The 14,698-nt window shown below is 37.8% G+C and overlaps 1 protein-coding gene across 1 annotated transcript in view; it reads left to right on the top strand.

The window, feature by feature from the left end:
* LOC126272251 (monocarboxylate transporter 9) overlaps window positions 1-14,698 on the top strand; it is a 627,258-nt gene that overhangs the window by 591,050 nt on the left and 21,510 nt on the right. Inside the window, exon 6 of the mRNA XM_049974965.1 lies at window positions 2,408-2,663. Within this exon, the coding sequence (XP_049830922.1) occupies window positions 2,408-2,663 (256 nt within the window). The remainder of the gene's footprint in view (window positions 1-2,407; window positions 2,664-14,698) is intronic.

The following is a 14,698-nucleotide window of genomic DNA, read 5'->3' as shown; positions in this document are numbered from 1 at the left end:
CTTAGCCAAACCCTGACGGATTGTTTCCAGAATGAATTTTTCAATCTGCATCTGAGTGTGCACTGATATGGAATCTCCTGGGATATGAAAACTGTGTGACAGGCAGGGACTCTTACAGTTGAAACATATTTTATATGCATATCTAAATATTTTATGAAACCTTTTTTCTTAGCTACTGGTACCAACAATCCTGATCCTTCATATATTTGTATTTCTTAGTTCTTTCTCTTTTCCTTAATTTTGCTGGCAGCTTCTCTGCTGGCCATAATGCTTTTTCCTCTGGTGAGGAAAGTGTTATTTCTTCTTCTCCTCCTCCTCCTCCTCCTCCTTCTTCTTCTTCTTCCTCTTCTCCTTCTCCTCCTTATGCAGGGTAGAGCGATGTTTCTTCATTTTTCCTTTTATTCTCAGCCTGTGATAGTCCTTCACTTTTGTGAGAGAGTGATGATGCCTCTTCTTCTGAGGGAGACAGATGTTTCATCCTCTTCTGCAGGGCACAATGATGTTTCTTCTTTCTGCTTCATCCCGAGTTTGTGACGATCCCTCTTTGCATGGAGATAGTGACAACACTTCTCTTCCTTTTGCTGTTGACGGTAGGATTGGCGATGTATTTGACGTCTTGAGCAGTTAAAATTTTCCAGTATTTATCTGTGTGTACCATAACTGTTTTGCCAAAATTGTTACTGTGCAGGCCATGTTTTATGAAATGGTCTCTTGCTGTGCTTTTAGCTTCAGTAAATGTGATATCTTGAAAACGTCTACAGATCTTCTAGGATTTTCTGGATGTGCTGATAATTTCTTTACTTATACATGAACTTTCATGTACACCATGCCTCTGTGGAACACCTACAACAAAATCATTTGAATGTGAGTTTCTTTTCTTTTTTGTCAATGTTTTACCAGCTTTTAGCACTTTGCATAGAAGGGCATTAGGCTTGATAGGGGCAAGTACTTTGAATTTCATTTTCATAACTGGACACCTGCTGAGCCTCTTCCATGGCTATCAGAAAATTCTCCCTTCTTATTTTTCATATTTAATTACTCATTTCATAAGTACTTTCCCTTTTCTTAAATCTTCAAAACACTTGCTGGTGACAGAAGTTCATTTTTCATTTTTACTTGTTTGAGTGTAACTCTATCTGGTGATAGCAGGTCATATTTATTTGTTATTTGGAGTTAAAAAAATTTTCTCTCTTGATTTTACATGCCAGCTTATTTTAGGCCTAAGAAATGGGTGATTTTATGTGTTTTGTTCATCTTTCAGATTTTTTAAACATGTTTCCAAATTAATCAAGTATCATTTAGCAACCAAAATGTCCTGTTCTAATGCATACATTAAGTTTTCTTCCCATGCAGCATCATATTTTGCTAATTCCATTGATTGCCAATCACTGTGAATTACAATACAGTGCCATCACATTCTGTCCACATCTGAAGCTGTGGCTAACTGCCATGTCAGGTATAATTGGTTCTTTTCAAATTTACTTTTGATGGCCCTTATTATTTTTGAAGTTTGAGATCTTTGCTGTTTTAAGCTGATAAAGTCTTCACTTCTTGTGGTGGAATACAATTTCTGCGTGGCTTGTTTTCTAAACAATAATGCTTTTTCATGTTGCCCATTCCACCATCTTTGTTTTTATGTCTTTTGACTGGTGCTATTTCAAGGGCTGTTTTGACTAGTTTTGTTTTAATCTTCTCCCAGGCTTCTGAATCTATATTTAGCCATTGCTGAAATTCTTGTTTCTTCACTTTTTTGCTTCAGTATCAATTTTTTGATCCTATGCTGTTCTCTTGGAATCCTTGTTTGTGGAATAAATTTCATTTTTATTGTGATCAGTCAGTGATCTGTTTCTATATTTGCACACTTTCTAACTTTTGTACTCATGATCTCTTTCTGGTTGTTAAAAGATATAGTTATATGGTTGATGTGAGCTTGTCCTACATCTGTATTAGGCAATTTGCAATCTTTTTGTTTTCTAGGAAGTTTCTTAAAATTTATGTACACTAATTTGAGATTGAAGCTTCCGTACATTACTATTAGTCACATCCACATTACTCTATTCGTATATAAATCAATGTAAAACATTTTATAAAAGTGTACTAACAAATTTCATATGAAAGTGGCGAAAATCCTAGAAATTATTTTTTCACTAGTTAAATCTCTGACTTAGGAAAAGTCAATAGCCTTTTTCCTTGTTTATGGAATTTTCTGTTGGCACTTGGAGGAACATTGACTTATTGAGAACTTAATTGCAGAATATTGTTGTTCCACAATAGGCCATGCTCAGTTGATAGCAACTTCATTAAAATTACCAAAAATTGTTATTGTGGAACATTAATACTGCATAGGCTATTTAAGTTTTTAATTTTTTTCTTGTGGTTAATAAAGTAATTTATTTCTTCTATTTAGGTCTGCAAACCTACTGTCTGAACAGAAAAAAGTTTCGAGCAACAATCATCTACCTCCTGCATATGTGGCTGAACCAGCAGAAGAACAACATGAAAAATCAACTATTTGTGGATGTATACCTTGTTCACCTGAGGCAAAAGAAACATGGACAGAAATGTTAGACTTTTCCCTCCTGAAGGATGTTATATTCATCCTCTTCGCAGCCTCAAACTTCCTTACCAGTATTGGGTTCAACATACCATATGTGTATATTGTGGTAATGTATTAATTATTTTAACTTTAACAAATACTATTAACTTTGTGATAACTACATTAATAATGAAGGTAATTGAAGAAGTTTACAATGTTGAATTCTCACTTTGGTGGGACAGTATAGTGAGGACCCGTATATATCCTGTTGGCAGGACCCGTATATATCCTCTCTTTGGTGGGACAGTATAGTGAGGACCCGTATATATCCTGTTGACAGAGCATTTGTTATAATGTATAGTGAAAATTTGTGCTGTAGCAGGACTCAAAACTGGATCTCCTGTTTAATGCAAGCAGTTGCCTTAACCATTTAGGCCATCCAAGCATGCTTCCCACCTGACTTTCCCAGCCAGTTACATACTATTAGCATAGCATCACCTACCCATGAACACCTCACTTGCCATTTCCCATAATAGATCAGACTCGATGTGCGGCCACGTTGAAAGAATGGATCTTTGGTCATCACACCTTACTTATACATACATGTGTCATGTCTGTTCCTGTGGACATGTCTGAAAGAACAGATACTACACATTTATAATATAATATTTCTGAACTTCATTAAATGCTTAAAATAGTAATGGTGAATGGTGACGGATGTGACTTAGCATTCAATTACTGTAGGTAAAATGTAGATTTTTAAATAAGGATTTAAACATTAAAAAACTGCCATGCGTTTGAAATGTAAATTTTTTGATTACGTTGCCAGCTAATTGGGCTCAAATTTCATCCATGGCCCAAGTAATGGAAAGGTGGTAGATACATGATGGGGCACATGCACATTTTGCTGCCAATGGCAGTCAATATGTACATCCTAATATGGTCCAAGATGTATAGATCAAACAGTGCTTGTACTTTGGACTCAAAGATCATCTGACCTCAGTGCTTTGGATTTCTCCATCTGTGGTCATCTCTGAAGCAAAATGCACAGCACTCCTGTTAATAAAGTTGAAGAACTGGAGAAGCAAACTGCACAGTCTTGTCAAGATTTACGAGATGATGTGGTGGCTTTTGAAAGATTTCATAAGTCACTGCAAAGTTGAGTCCAATATTGCATCAAAATCTATGACAAATGAAACACCTCCTTTAACAACTATGTGAACAGTAAATTATATTCTGTAACATGTTGAAGCAGTATTGTGTTTCTTTTTAAGATTGGCCCTGGATTAAATCCAAGCATAATTAGATGAGGACTTAGTGAAAAAGTTTATGTTCCACATTCATTTATACCAACTGGGGCAGTATTTCATCCTGAAATCAGTGGCTGCTCATAACCACACAGTCGCAACTTTCTCAGATGGCTTGTTTGCAGACAAGTATTTAAAAGCATGTTTTTGCTTCTGTTATCCTAACTTACACTTGTGGCAGTTTACATTGTCAATTATGATACAGCACATATGCACATACTGCAGTATGAAGGAAAATGTTTAGGAATGTGGGCCACATCAATATTTATTTATTTAGTCCTACTAATCCCACACGTAAGAATATATACAATGATATTGGACATGGTTAACTCTTTACAACATAAAATACAGTTTGTATTGCATTCCTTGGGACTAGATACTTAAATAATTTAGCAAATATATATATATATATATATAGATTCCAAGACTTACCAAGCGGGAAAGCGCCGGCAGACAGGCACATGAACAAAACACACAAACACACACACACAGAATTACGAGCTTTCGCAACTGGCAGTTGCTTCGTCAGGAAGGAAGGAAGGAGAGGGAAAAATGAAAGGGTGTGGGTTTTAAGGGAGAGGGTAAGGAGTCATTCCAATCCCGGGAGCGGAAAGACTTCCCTTAGGGGAAAAAAAAAAAAAAAAAGGACAGGTGTACATTCGCACACACACACACATATCCATCCGCACATACACAGACACAAGCAGACATATTGAAATATGTCTGCTTGTGTCTGTGTATGTGCGGATGGATATGTGTGTGTGTGTGCGAATGTACACCTGTCCTTTTTTTTTTTTTTTTCCCCTAAGGGAAGTCTTTCCGCTCCCGGGATTGGAATGACTCCTTACCCTCTCCCTTAAAACCCACACCCTTTCATTTTTCCCTCTCCTTCCTTCCTTCCTGACGAAGCAACTGCCAGTTGCGAAAGCTCGTAATTCTGTGTGTGTGTGTTTGTGTGTTTTGTTCATGTGCCTGTCTGCCGGCGCTTTCCCGCTTGGTAAGTCTTGGAATCTTTGTTTTTAATATATTTTTCCCATGTGGAAGTTTCTTTCTGTTTTATTTATATATATATATATATATATATATATATATATATATGACGATGTAAATAAAACAGAAAGAAACTTCCACATGGGAAAAATATATTAAAAATAAAGATTCCAAGACTTACCAAGCGGGAAAGCGCCGGCAGACAGGCACATGAACAAAACACACAAACACACACACAGAATTACAAGCTTTCGCAACTGGCAGTTGCTTCGTCAGGAAGGAAGGAAGGAGAGGGAAAAATGAAAGGGTGTGGGTTTTAAGGGAGAGGGTAAGGAGTCATTCCAATCCCGGGAGCGGAAAGGTTCCCGGGATATATATATATATATATATATATATATATATATATATATATATATATATATATATATATATATATATATATATATATATATATATATACTATAAACATGAGGGACAACATACAAAGTAAAATATTCATGTGAGACCTTAATTTTTCCCGGCGAATCGAATGTTCAAATAACTTACGGGTTTGCTGCCGGGTGATGGCGTCGAACACCATCGATATTTCGACAGGAGCACACCCTGCCATTCTCAAGGCACAAATGCAAGGAAGAAAAAATGTGCAAGCAGATTTAATACCTCAGTTCACAGAGGAGAAACAAGGAAGACACCACACACAGAACAAGTGTCAACGCAACCAAAGATAACCAACATCAGAAATATCGATAGTTACTATTAATCAACAGGTGAGGTAGCACTAATTCTGTCCCTCTGTTTTTTGATGAGAGACAGAGCCAGATTCCAAGCAGCATTTAAACAAAATCCACCATCCCTGTCAATAAGGTTGCTTGATAGTCTGGTTTCAACAGCTTCCTTAATAACACTATCCCAATAGCGGGACGTGGAAGCCAGAATCTTCAAGTTGTTGTATTCCATAGGATGCCCGATGTCAAGGCAATGTTCTGCAATAGTGGATTTGCTCAGCTGTTGTAAGCGTGTGTGACACTTATGTTCAATACACCAGTCTTCCACTGTCTGATTGTCTGACCAATATATGACATGCCACAATTGCAAGGAATACAATAGACCACAGCCTTACGCAAACCAAGATCACCTTTTACGGACACTAACAGGGCCTTAATCTTAGAAAGTGGTCGAAAAACACATTTCACATCATATTTCCGCAATATACGGCCAATCCTGTTGGAAATGCTTCCTATGTAAGGCAAAAAGTCCATAGACTTAGATGCCACTTCGTTGCTATCGTCACTCACCCGTTGCACAGAAGGCTGATGGTGCAACGCACGTTTGATCTGCCTCCCACTAAAACCCTTCTGACGAAAGGTGACTTCTATATGTGGTAGCTCAGCTGCCAAACTTTCAGAGTCTGAGATAACGTGGGCCCTGTGAACCAAGGTGCGAAGTACTCCTTCACGCTGAGCTGTATGGTGACAACTATCAGCTCGCAGATACAAGTCAGTGTGGGTGGGCTTCCTATAAACAGAATGTCCCAACGTACCATCAGTCTTCCTTTTGACCAACACATCAAGGAAGGGAAGGCATCCACTCTTTTCCAGCTCCATAGTAAAGTGAATATTCGGGTGGATTGAATTCAGATGTTCCAAAAACCAGTTTAAATTCTCACTACCATGAGGCCACACAACAAAAGTATCGTCTACATATCTGAAAAAAAAAACACGCAGGTTTCAAGATCACTGACTCCAAAGCACATTCCTCAAAGTCCTCCATAAACAAATTGGCCACAGCAGGTGACAACGGGCTTCCCATTGCAACTCCATCAGTCTGTTCACAGTACTGACCATTGTTAAAAGTCTCTTTAATCTTTATTGCGCAAGGAATCATTTGTCCTTAATAACATAAGTTTTATTCATTATTTCTCAACAAAATATGCTACTGTTAAACTATATATGTAATAGCACCTCAGTATCTCATTTTATGGATAGAAATCCTAGTTGAAAACTGCTAAAGCTTGTACGATTCAAACTACCAGTACAGCAGTACTGTTTGTTCTAGACACAACTAGGAGATGATATTAATAACTGATTGTTGATCCAGGTTTAAAAATTCAGATAACTTATTTAATCAGTGTTTAAATAATAATTTATGTTCTGAAGAAGACGTTATTGATAATGTTGAAACCTAGGTTAATGATAAAGTTAACCTGCAGCTGTAGGCTGTATATTCTTATATATGCACAACAAAAAGATTTTCACGCTTAAAGGTTTCAGCCAATGACCATTGTCAACAGTAGACACACACACACACACACACACACACACACACACACACACACACAAATGCCACTCACACTGCAATCTCAGGCAACTGAAACCATACTGTGAATAGCAGCATCATTGCATGACGGGAGGGGCAACTGGGTGGTGGAAAGGAGGAGGCTGTGATGGGGAGGGGGAGGGATAGTATGCTGAGGATGGCTGACTGCTGCAGGTTGGGTGACAGGCAGGGGATATGGGGATTGGGGGGGGGGGGGGGGGGGAGTAGTGGAAAAGGAGAGACATAGAGAGAAAGAAATAAAAAGAAAGAAATAGAGAGAAAAATAAAATAAATAAATAAAAAATAGAAGTCCCTTTTGTACAGCCCAGCCACCCATGGTCGTTGCATCTGCAGTGATGAGCGGTTCCTCTCAAAATATACTGAGGGTCTCACTGAAGCCGTCACTGACTGTAATTACCCTCCCAAACTTGTACAAAAACAAATCTCCCTTACCTTATCTTTCCAGTCTCCCACCACCTCCCAAAGCCCCACTGTCTGGCCACAGAGGAGTCTTCTCCTCACAACTCAGTACCACCCAAGACTGGAGCAACTGAATTACATTCTCCACCAGGGTTTCGATTACCTCTCATTGTGCCCTGAAATGAGAAATGTCTTGCCCAATATCCTTCCCACACCTCCCACAGTAGTATTCCACTGTCCACCGAACCTACACAATATACTCGTCCATCCTTACACAACCCTGGCTCTCAGTCCCTTACCTCATAGCTCATACCCCTGTAATAGACCTAGATGCCAGACCTGTCCCATACATCCTCCCACCACCACATATGCCAGTCTAGTCACTAACATCGCCTACCCCATCAAAGACAGGGATACCTGTGAAATCAGTCATGTGGTCTACAAGCTAAGCTGCAACCACTGTGCTGCATTCTTTGTGGGCATGACAACCAACAAGATGTCTGTCCACATGAATGGCCACCGACAATTTGTGGCCAAGAAACAAGTGGGCCACCCTGTTGCTGAACACACTACCAAACATCATATCCTTCATTTCAATGACTGCTTCACAGCCTGTGCCATATGGATCCTTCCCACCAACACCAGCTTTTCTGAATTGCGCAGGTGGGAACTTTCCCTGCAATATATCCTATGTTACCATAACCCTCCTGGCCTCAACCTTTGTTAGTCGCTGTCCTCACCCATCCAGCCCCTTCCCTGCTCCCATTCCAGCACTACACAGCCGTCATTCCACCACCACACCCAGCCTTTATTTATTTATTTTTATTTATTTTATTATTTTATTTATTTCTCTCTATTTCTGTTTACATAGTTCTTGTGCAGATCTTTAAAGGTTAAGTAAAACAGACACATTACACTGACATGTAAACAGGAAAGATAATCTAACTTCAATTTAGACCAGGAAACATATATCAGTAACTTTAATATATTGACATTGCACTCTATTAATCTCCTTAATTAATACGGTTAGCACACATCGCCCATTCCAACAACATCTACATCTATACTCTAAAAACCACTGTGAATCACATGGCACAATGTACTACTTATTAGGGCTTTATGCCATTTAATTCACATGTGGAGTGCTGGAAGATTGAATGCTGAAACACATCTGTGCAAGCTTTAATTAATGTAATCTCATCTTTGTCATCCATTTAGGAGTGATAAGTAGAGGTCTATAGATTGCTCACTTCAAGTTGGTTCTTGAAACTTCATCAGTAGGGTTTCAGAGGACAGTTTGCATCTATCTTCAAGTGTCTACTAACTCAGTTTTCTCAGCCCTCCCATGTATCAAACAAACCTGTGACCATTCACACTGCTCTTCTAAGTATACATACAATATCTCCTGTTAGTCCTACCTGGTACAGGTCACACACACATAAGCAATATTCTAGGATGGGTTGCAAGAGTGAAGCTTGGTAGAAATGTAGAAGGATCCTGAAATTCTATCTGAGGAATAAGAAGTTTTCATCTTCAACCATTTCTCTGTTTTTCAACAGGATCATATGAAAGCTTCAGTTTTCAAAGAACTTAAAACCCAGTCTGTTCTTTGTATTTTAAACTGTTCACTTACTGTTCTATAACCAAGTCTGAATTCCAAGGAAAATTAAAAATCTACCTTGAAGGATCCTGAAATTCTATCTGAGGAATAAGAAGTTTTCATCTTCAACCATTTCTCTGTTTTCCAACAGGATCATATGAAAGCTTCAGTTTTCAAAGAACTTAAAACACAATCTGTTCTTTGTATTTTAAACTGTTCACTTACTGTTCTATAACCAAGTCTGAATTCCAAGGAAAATTAAAAATCTACCTTCTTAGTCCTTCCTTCTATAAATTTTATGTCTACTGAAAACTTTAGAGATTTCTAAGATTTTCTTCACGAGTCTGATTGATGATTCAGGATTCTGGCTGAGTTAATGATTCTATGTTAAGCACAATATTTCTATGTATAACTTACTTGTATTCTGCAGCTACTCTGAGCACTGGTTTTGTATAGGCTCACTGCCTAAGCTACATCCATTCTGTGGATTTGGTCAAACACATATGAACAACGCTCAGAGCACTTAAGAAGAGAACTTTATCAATTACTGAAACATTATGCACAAGATTCAGTTGCCAGTTTGTGTAAATACCTGAAGCGTATTATCAATTAAAACCACTAATTCACAGTAAGACAGTAAAAAATTGTTCATGGCAAAGAGACATTTATTCTTGCAGCATTAAGGAACTGTTATTTTGTTCATAAAAATTGTTAGAGTTTTAGAGTCTTGTCAACAGCAGTAAATAAACAGCAGTAAAGTAATGTAATAGTGTAATAACAGCTTTTTAAAATTTATTTTCAAAGTAGTGCATTTTTTGCTGTGTCAATCTAACATCTGTGTAGGGCAGTTTAGTCAGTAACAGCCATTCACTCTAATTCTCACAATAAATTTATCAACTAGGATACCTAAATACTCTAAGACAGTCATTAATAATATCATTATAGACAAATCAAAGTGACAAAATCACAACACAATACCAATAATCAATAGCCTATCAGGCTACGAAATGTAGCTCCTCATTCTAGGTGTAAGTACTGAACAGGTTAAAAGGCCTCCTATAACTGAGTACAGGAGAAGAGTTAACCTACCAACATTATGAATTACCTTCAAGAAAACTGCCTATTGACAAACAGTCAACATGGATTTAGAAAACATTGTTCCTATGAAACACAAGTAGCTCTTTATTCACATTAAGTGTTGAGTGCTACTGACAAGGGATTTCAGATTGATTCTGTATTTCTGGATTTCTGGAAGGCTTTTGACACTGTACCACAGAAGTGCCATGTCGTGGCATTGTGTGCTTATGGAATGTCATCTCAGTTATGTAACTGGATTTGTGATTTCCTGTCAGAGAAGTCATATTTCGTAGTAATTGATGGAAAGTCATTGAGTAAAACAGAAGTGATTTCTGATGTTCCCCAAGGTAGTGCTAGAGGCCCTTTGCTGTTTCTTATCTATATAAATGACTTGGGAGACAATCTGAGCAGCCGTCTTAGGTTGTTTGCAGATGAGGCTAATAAAGTCATCAGAAGATCAAAACAATTCAGAAAAGGTATCTGAATGGTGCAAAAATTGCCAGTTGACCCTAAATAACGAAAAGTGTGAGGTCATCCACATGAGTGCTGAAAGGAATTCATTGAATTATGGTTACACAATAAATCAATCTATTCTAAAAACCTTAAATTCAATGAAAAACCTAGGTATTACAATTACGAACAACTTAATTTGGAAGGAACATGTACAAAATGTTGTGGGACAGGCTAAACAAAGACTGTGTTTTATTGGCAGGACACTTGGAAAAAGTAACAGATCTACTGTGCAGTGTGGGATCCTTTCCAGATAGGACTGATGGAGTACATTGAAAAAGTTCAAAGAAGGGCAACACGTTTTGTATTATTGTGAAATATGGGAGAGAGTGTCACAGAAATGGTACAGGATTTGGGTGGACATCATTAAAAAGGCGTTTTTCATTGCGATGGAATCTTTTCACAATATCCCAATCACCAATTTTCTCCTTCAAATGCGAAAATATTTTTTGACACTGACCTAAATAGGGAGAAACGATCAGCACAATAAAATAAGGGAAATCAAAGCTCGTACAGAAAGATATAGTTGATCGTTCTTTCCGCACGCTATACGAGATTGGAATAATAGAGAATTGTGAAGGTGGTTCAACAAACCCTCTGACAGGCACTTAAATGTGATTTGCAGAGTATCCATGTAGATGTAGATGTAGATGAAATGTTTAAGTAACTAGTCAAAGGTATGAATTGGGAATATGTTTATAGTGCTCATGACTGAATAAAAACTACAACACATTCACTGAAATAAAGGTGTCTTGTAGGACAAAAAACAGCTCCAATGATGTCCGTTTAGCTCTTACGAGGAATACTGCAGAATATTAAGCAAAGTAATCCAGACATGTACATAAATTTACTGTGAGGAAAAGATAGCAACATGAAACAACAAAATAGAAACAATATGGAATATAATGAAAGAGGAGACTGCTGTAACTAAAAATGTACAGTAAGAGACAGCTTTAAGGGTTCATAATACATTGGTAACAGATTGGTGTAGTGTGGCAGATCTCTTTAACAAGTACATTATATTTGTTGCTGATAAGGTAGGATTGTCAGGACCAGTAAACGACGCCCTAGAATATCTGAGACTAGCCTTGACAAAAAGCTTCAGTTAGATGAATATGGCACTCACTTCATCAAATGAAGTAACTTCCATGGTAAAAGCTTTAAAACCAAGGCGTTATAGTTGTTTGATGAAACATCAACGAAGTTTGTTAAAGAATGTTCTAGTGAGTTCAGTAAAATCTTAAATTGTTTTTGCAATAAGTCTTATCACTGAAACATTTCCTGACTGACTGAAATATGCTGAAATTAAACCTCTGTTCAAGAAAGGGATAAAGAAATGCCATCAAACTGCAGACCAGTTTCTTTCTTTGCCAGCATTCTCATTAATGCTCATCAATGCATTTATAAAAGGTAATTTAGAGGCAGCTTTTTAATCACAAATAACATACATTCCAAAACACATTTTGGATTTATGAAGGCTTCTGAGAATGCTGTTCACACATAAAGAGAGGATGTACTTAATTCATTAGATAATAATTTACAGGTTACAGGTGTTTTCCGTGATTTGTCAAAGGCATTTGACTGTGTGAATCACAACATACTTGCAACTAAATTAGGGTACTGTGGCTTCACTGGCAATGCTGAAAAATGGTTCTAGACATATCTCGAAAATGGGAAACAAAGGGTTTCATTATGAGAGACTGAATCTATAGTCATCATCAGATTGGGAAATAATGACATGTGGGGTTACACAAGGGTCCATCTCAAGGCCACTGCTTTTCCTTGCGTACATAATGACCTCTCATCAGTTATATTCCAAGATAAGAGTTTCTTTTATTTACAGATGATAAAGGTATTGCAATGAATAGTGAGTTAAATATAGTTTTAGAAAGGTCTGCTAAAGACATTTTCATTAACATTAATAACTGATTTACATACAACTTACTGTTGTTAATTTTGAAAGACTCACTACATGCTGTTCAGAACATGTAAGACGTTCACACCCAGCATACACACAAGTATAAACAAGTACGGATAGATTAGATGTACTTTTCATACCAATATATTCATAATTAGGAGGTCTTCCAGGATGTAGAACACTTCAAAAAACAAGAATACACAATAAATATTTACAATTAAAAACAAATGTGCTACTGTACCTTTCACAAATTATAATGAAAAGGTTCTCATGGATGTGGAATATGCCAAAAAATTTCAAGCAATTTTTGTTTACAAGGTAACATTTTATTTACAATAACTGCATTACTGCACCATACTTATACAGAAGCCAGACTGTACATACTACTCACATTATTTGATATTATTAACAACATTTACACATTATTTGGTTCTACTGCAAAATACATCAATGGAGGAGAAGCAGCTGCCCACCAATAACCCCTTTAGACTCCTCTTAAACTGAAATTTAACTGCTAATAAACTTTTTATGGCTGCTGGCAAGTTACTGAAAATGTATGTTCCTTAGTAACTGATACCTTTCTGGACTTAACCTTTGTGAAGATTATTCTTATTTCTGCTGTTAATTTTATGATCCGAGTGTTGGTTTGAAAAAGAGGCGTGTATTTAAAGTCAAATTTCATTAAGTAATAAAGATATTGGGAAGCAGCAATTAGTATCCCTAGTTCCGCAAACAGGCCTCTATAGGATGTTCTTCTACATCTACAATTATTATTGTTCCAATCTTATCCTCATGATCCCTATGTGAGCAATACTTAGGGGATTTTAGTGTATTCGTAGAGTGATCATTTAAAGCCAGCTCTTGAAACTTCATTAACAGACTTTCTTGGGATAGTTTATGTCTTATCTTTAAGAGTCTTCCTGTTCAGTTTCTTCAGTATGTGTGTGACACTCTCCCATGGAATAAACAAACCCTTGAACATTCGTGCTGGCCTTCTCTGTATATGTTCATTATCCCCTGTTAGACCTTTTGCTATGGGTCCCACACACTTGAGCAATATTCTAGAACCAGTCACACAAGTGATTTGTAAGCAATCTTCTTTGTAGACTGACTGCACTTACCCAGTATTCTATCAATAAATTGAAGTCTACCACCTGTTTTGCCCACGACTGAACCTATGTGACCATTTCACATCTGTTGTTGTTGTTGTTGTTGTTGTTGTTGTTGTTGTGGTCTTCAGTCCTGAGACTGGTTTGATGCAGCTCTCCATGCTACTCTATCCTGTGCAAGCTTCTTCATCTCCCAGTACCTACTGCAACCTACATCCTTCTGAATCTGCTTAGTGTATTCATCTCTTGGTCTCCCTCTACGATTTTTACCCTCCACGCTGCCCTCCAATAGTAAATTGGTGATCCCTTGATGCCTCAGAACATGTCCTACCAACCGATCCCTTCCTCTGGTCAAGTTGTGCCACAAACTTCTCTTCTCCCCAATCCTATTCAATACTCCTCATTAGTTATGTGATCTACCCATCTGTCACATCTGTCCGTACAAAAGTGTTTCACCCAGATATTTGTATAAGTTGGCCGATTCCCATGGTGACTCATTGATATTGTAGTCATAGGATACTACATTTTTTCATTTTGTTAAGTGCACAATTTTACATTTCTGAACATTTAATGTAAGTTTCCAGTCTTTGCACCACTTTGAAATTGATTAAATCTCTTCAGGAAATTGATTCCTTAGGATGGATAGGATGTGTGACTGCTGTGTATGGACGCAGGAGGAGCTGGCCACTCTTCGCGAACAGCTGAGTGTGTTGATGGCCGTGGTCAGCCGTCTTCAGGCTGCTGCCTCAGAGTGTAGCGGCAGTGGGGAGTCTGGTGCATCGCAAGGTACATCCCAGGTGTTACATGCTTCACCCACTGTCCCTGCTGTCGAGACATCTTCGCGGGTACTTGGCGCGGTTGGGCCACCCTCTCCCCAAGGGGAGTGGTGGGTTCAGCGCCGTTTGCGGCGCACGA

This window comes from Schistocerca gregaria, chromosome 5 (genome assembly GCF_023897955.1).
Source record: "Schistocerca gregaria isolate iqSchGreg1 chromosome 5, iqSchGreg1.2, whole genome shotgun sequence".
NCBI lineage: Eukaryota > Metazoa > Arthropoda > Insecta > Orthoptera > Acrididae > Schistocerca > Schistocerca gregaria.
Note: the sequence above shows the minus strand (reverse complement) of the source record. Positions and strands in the feature narration are given on the sequence as shown.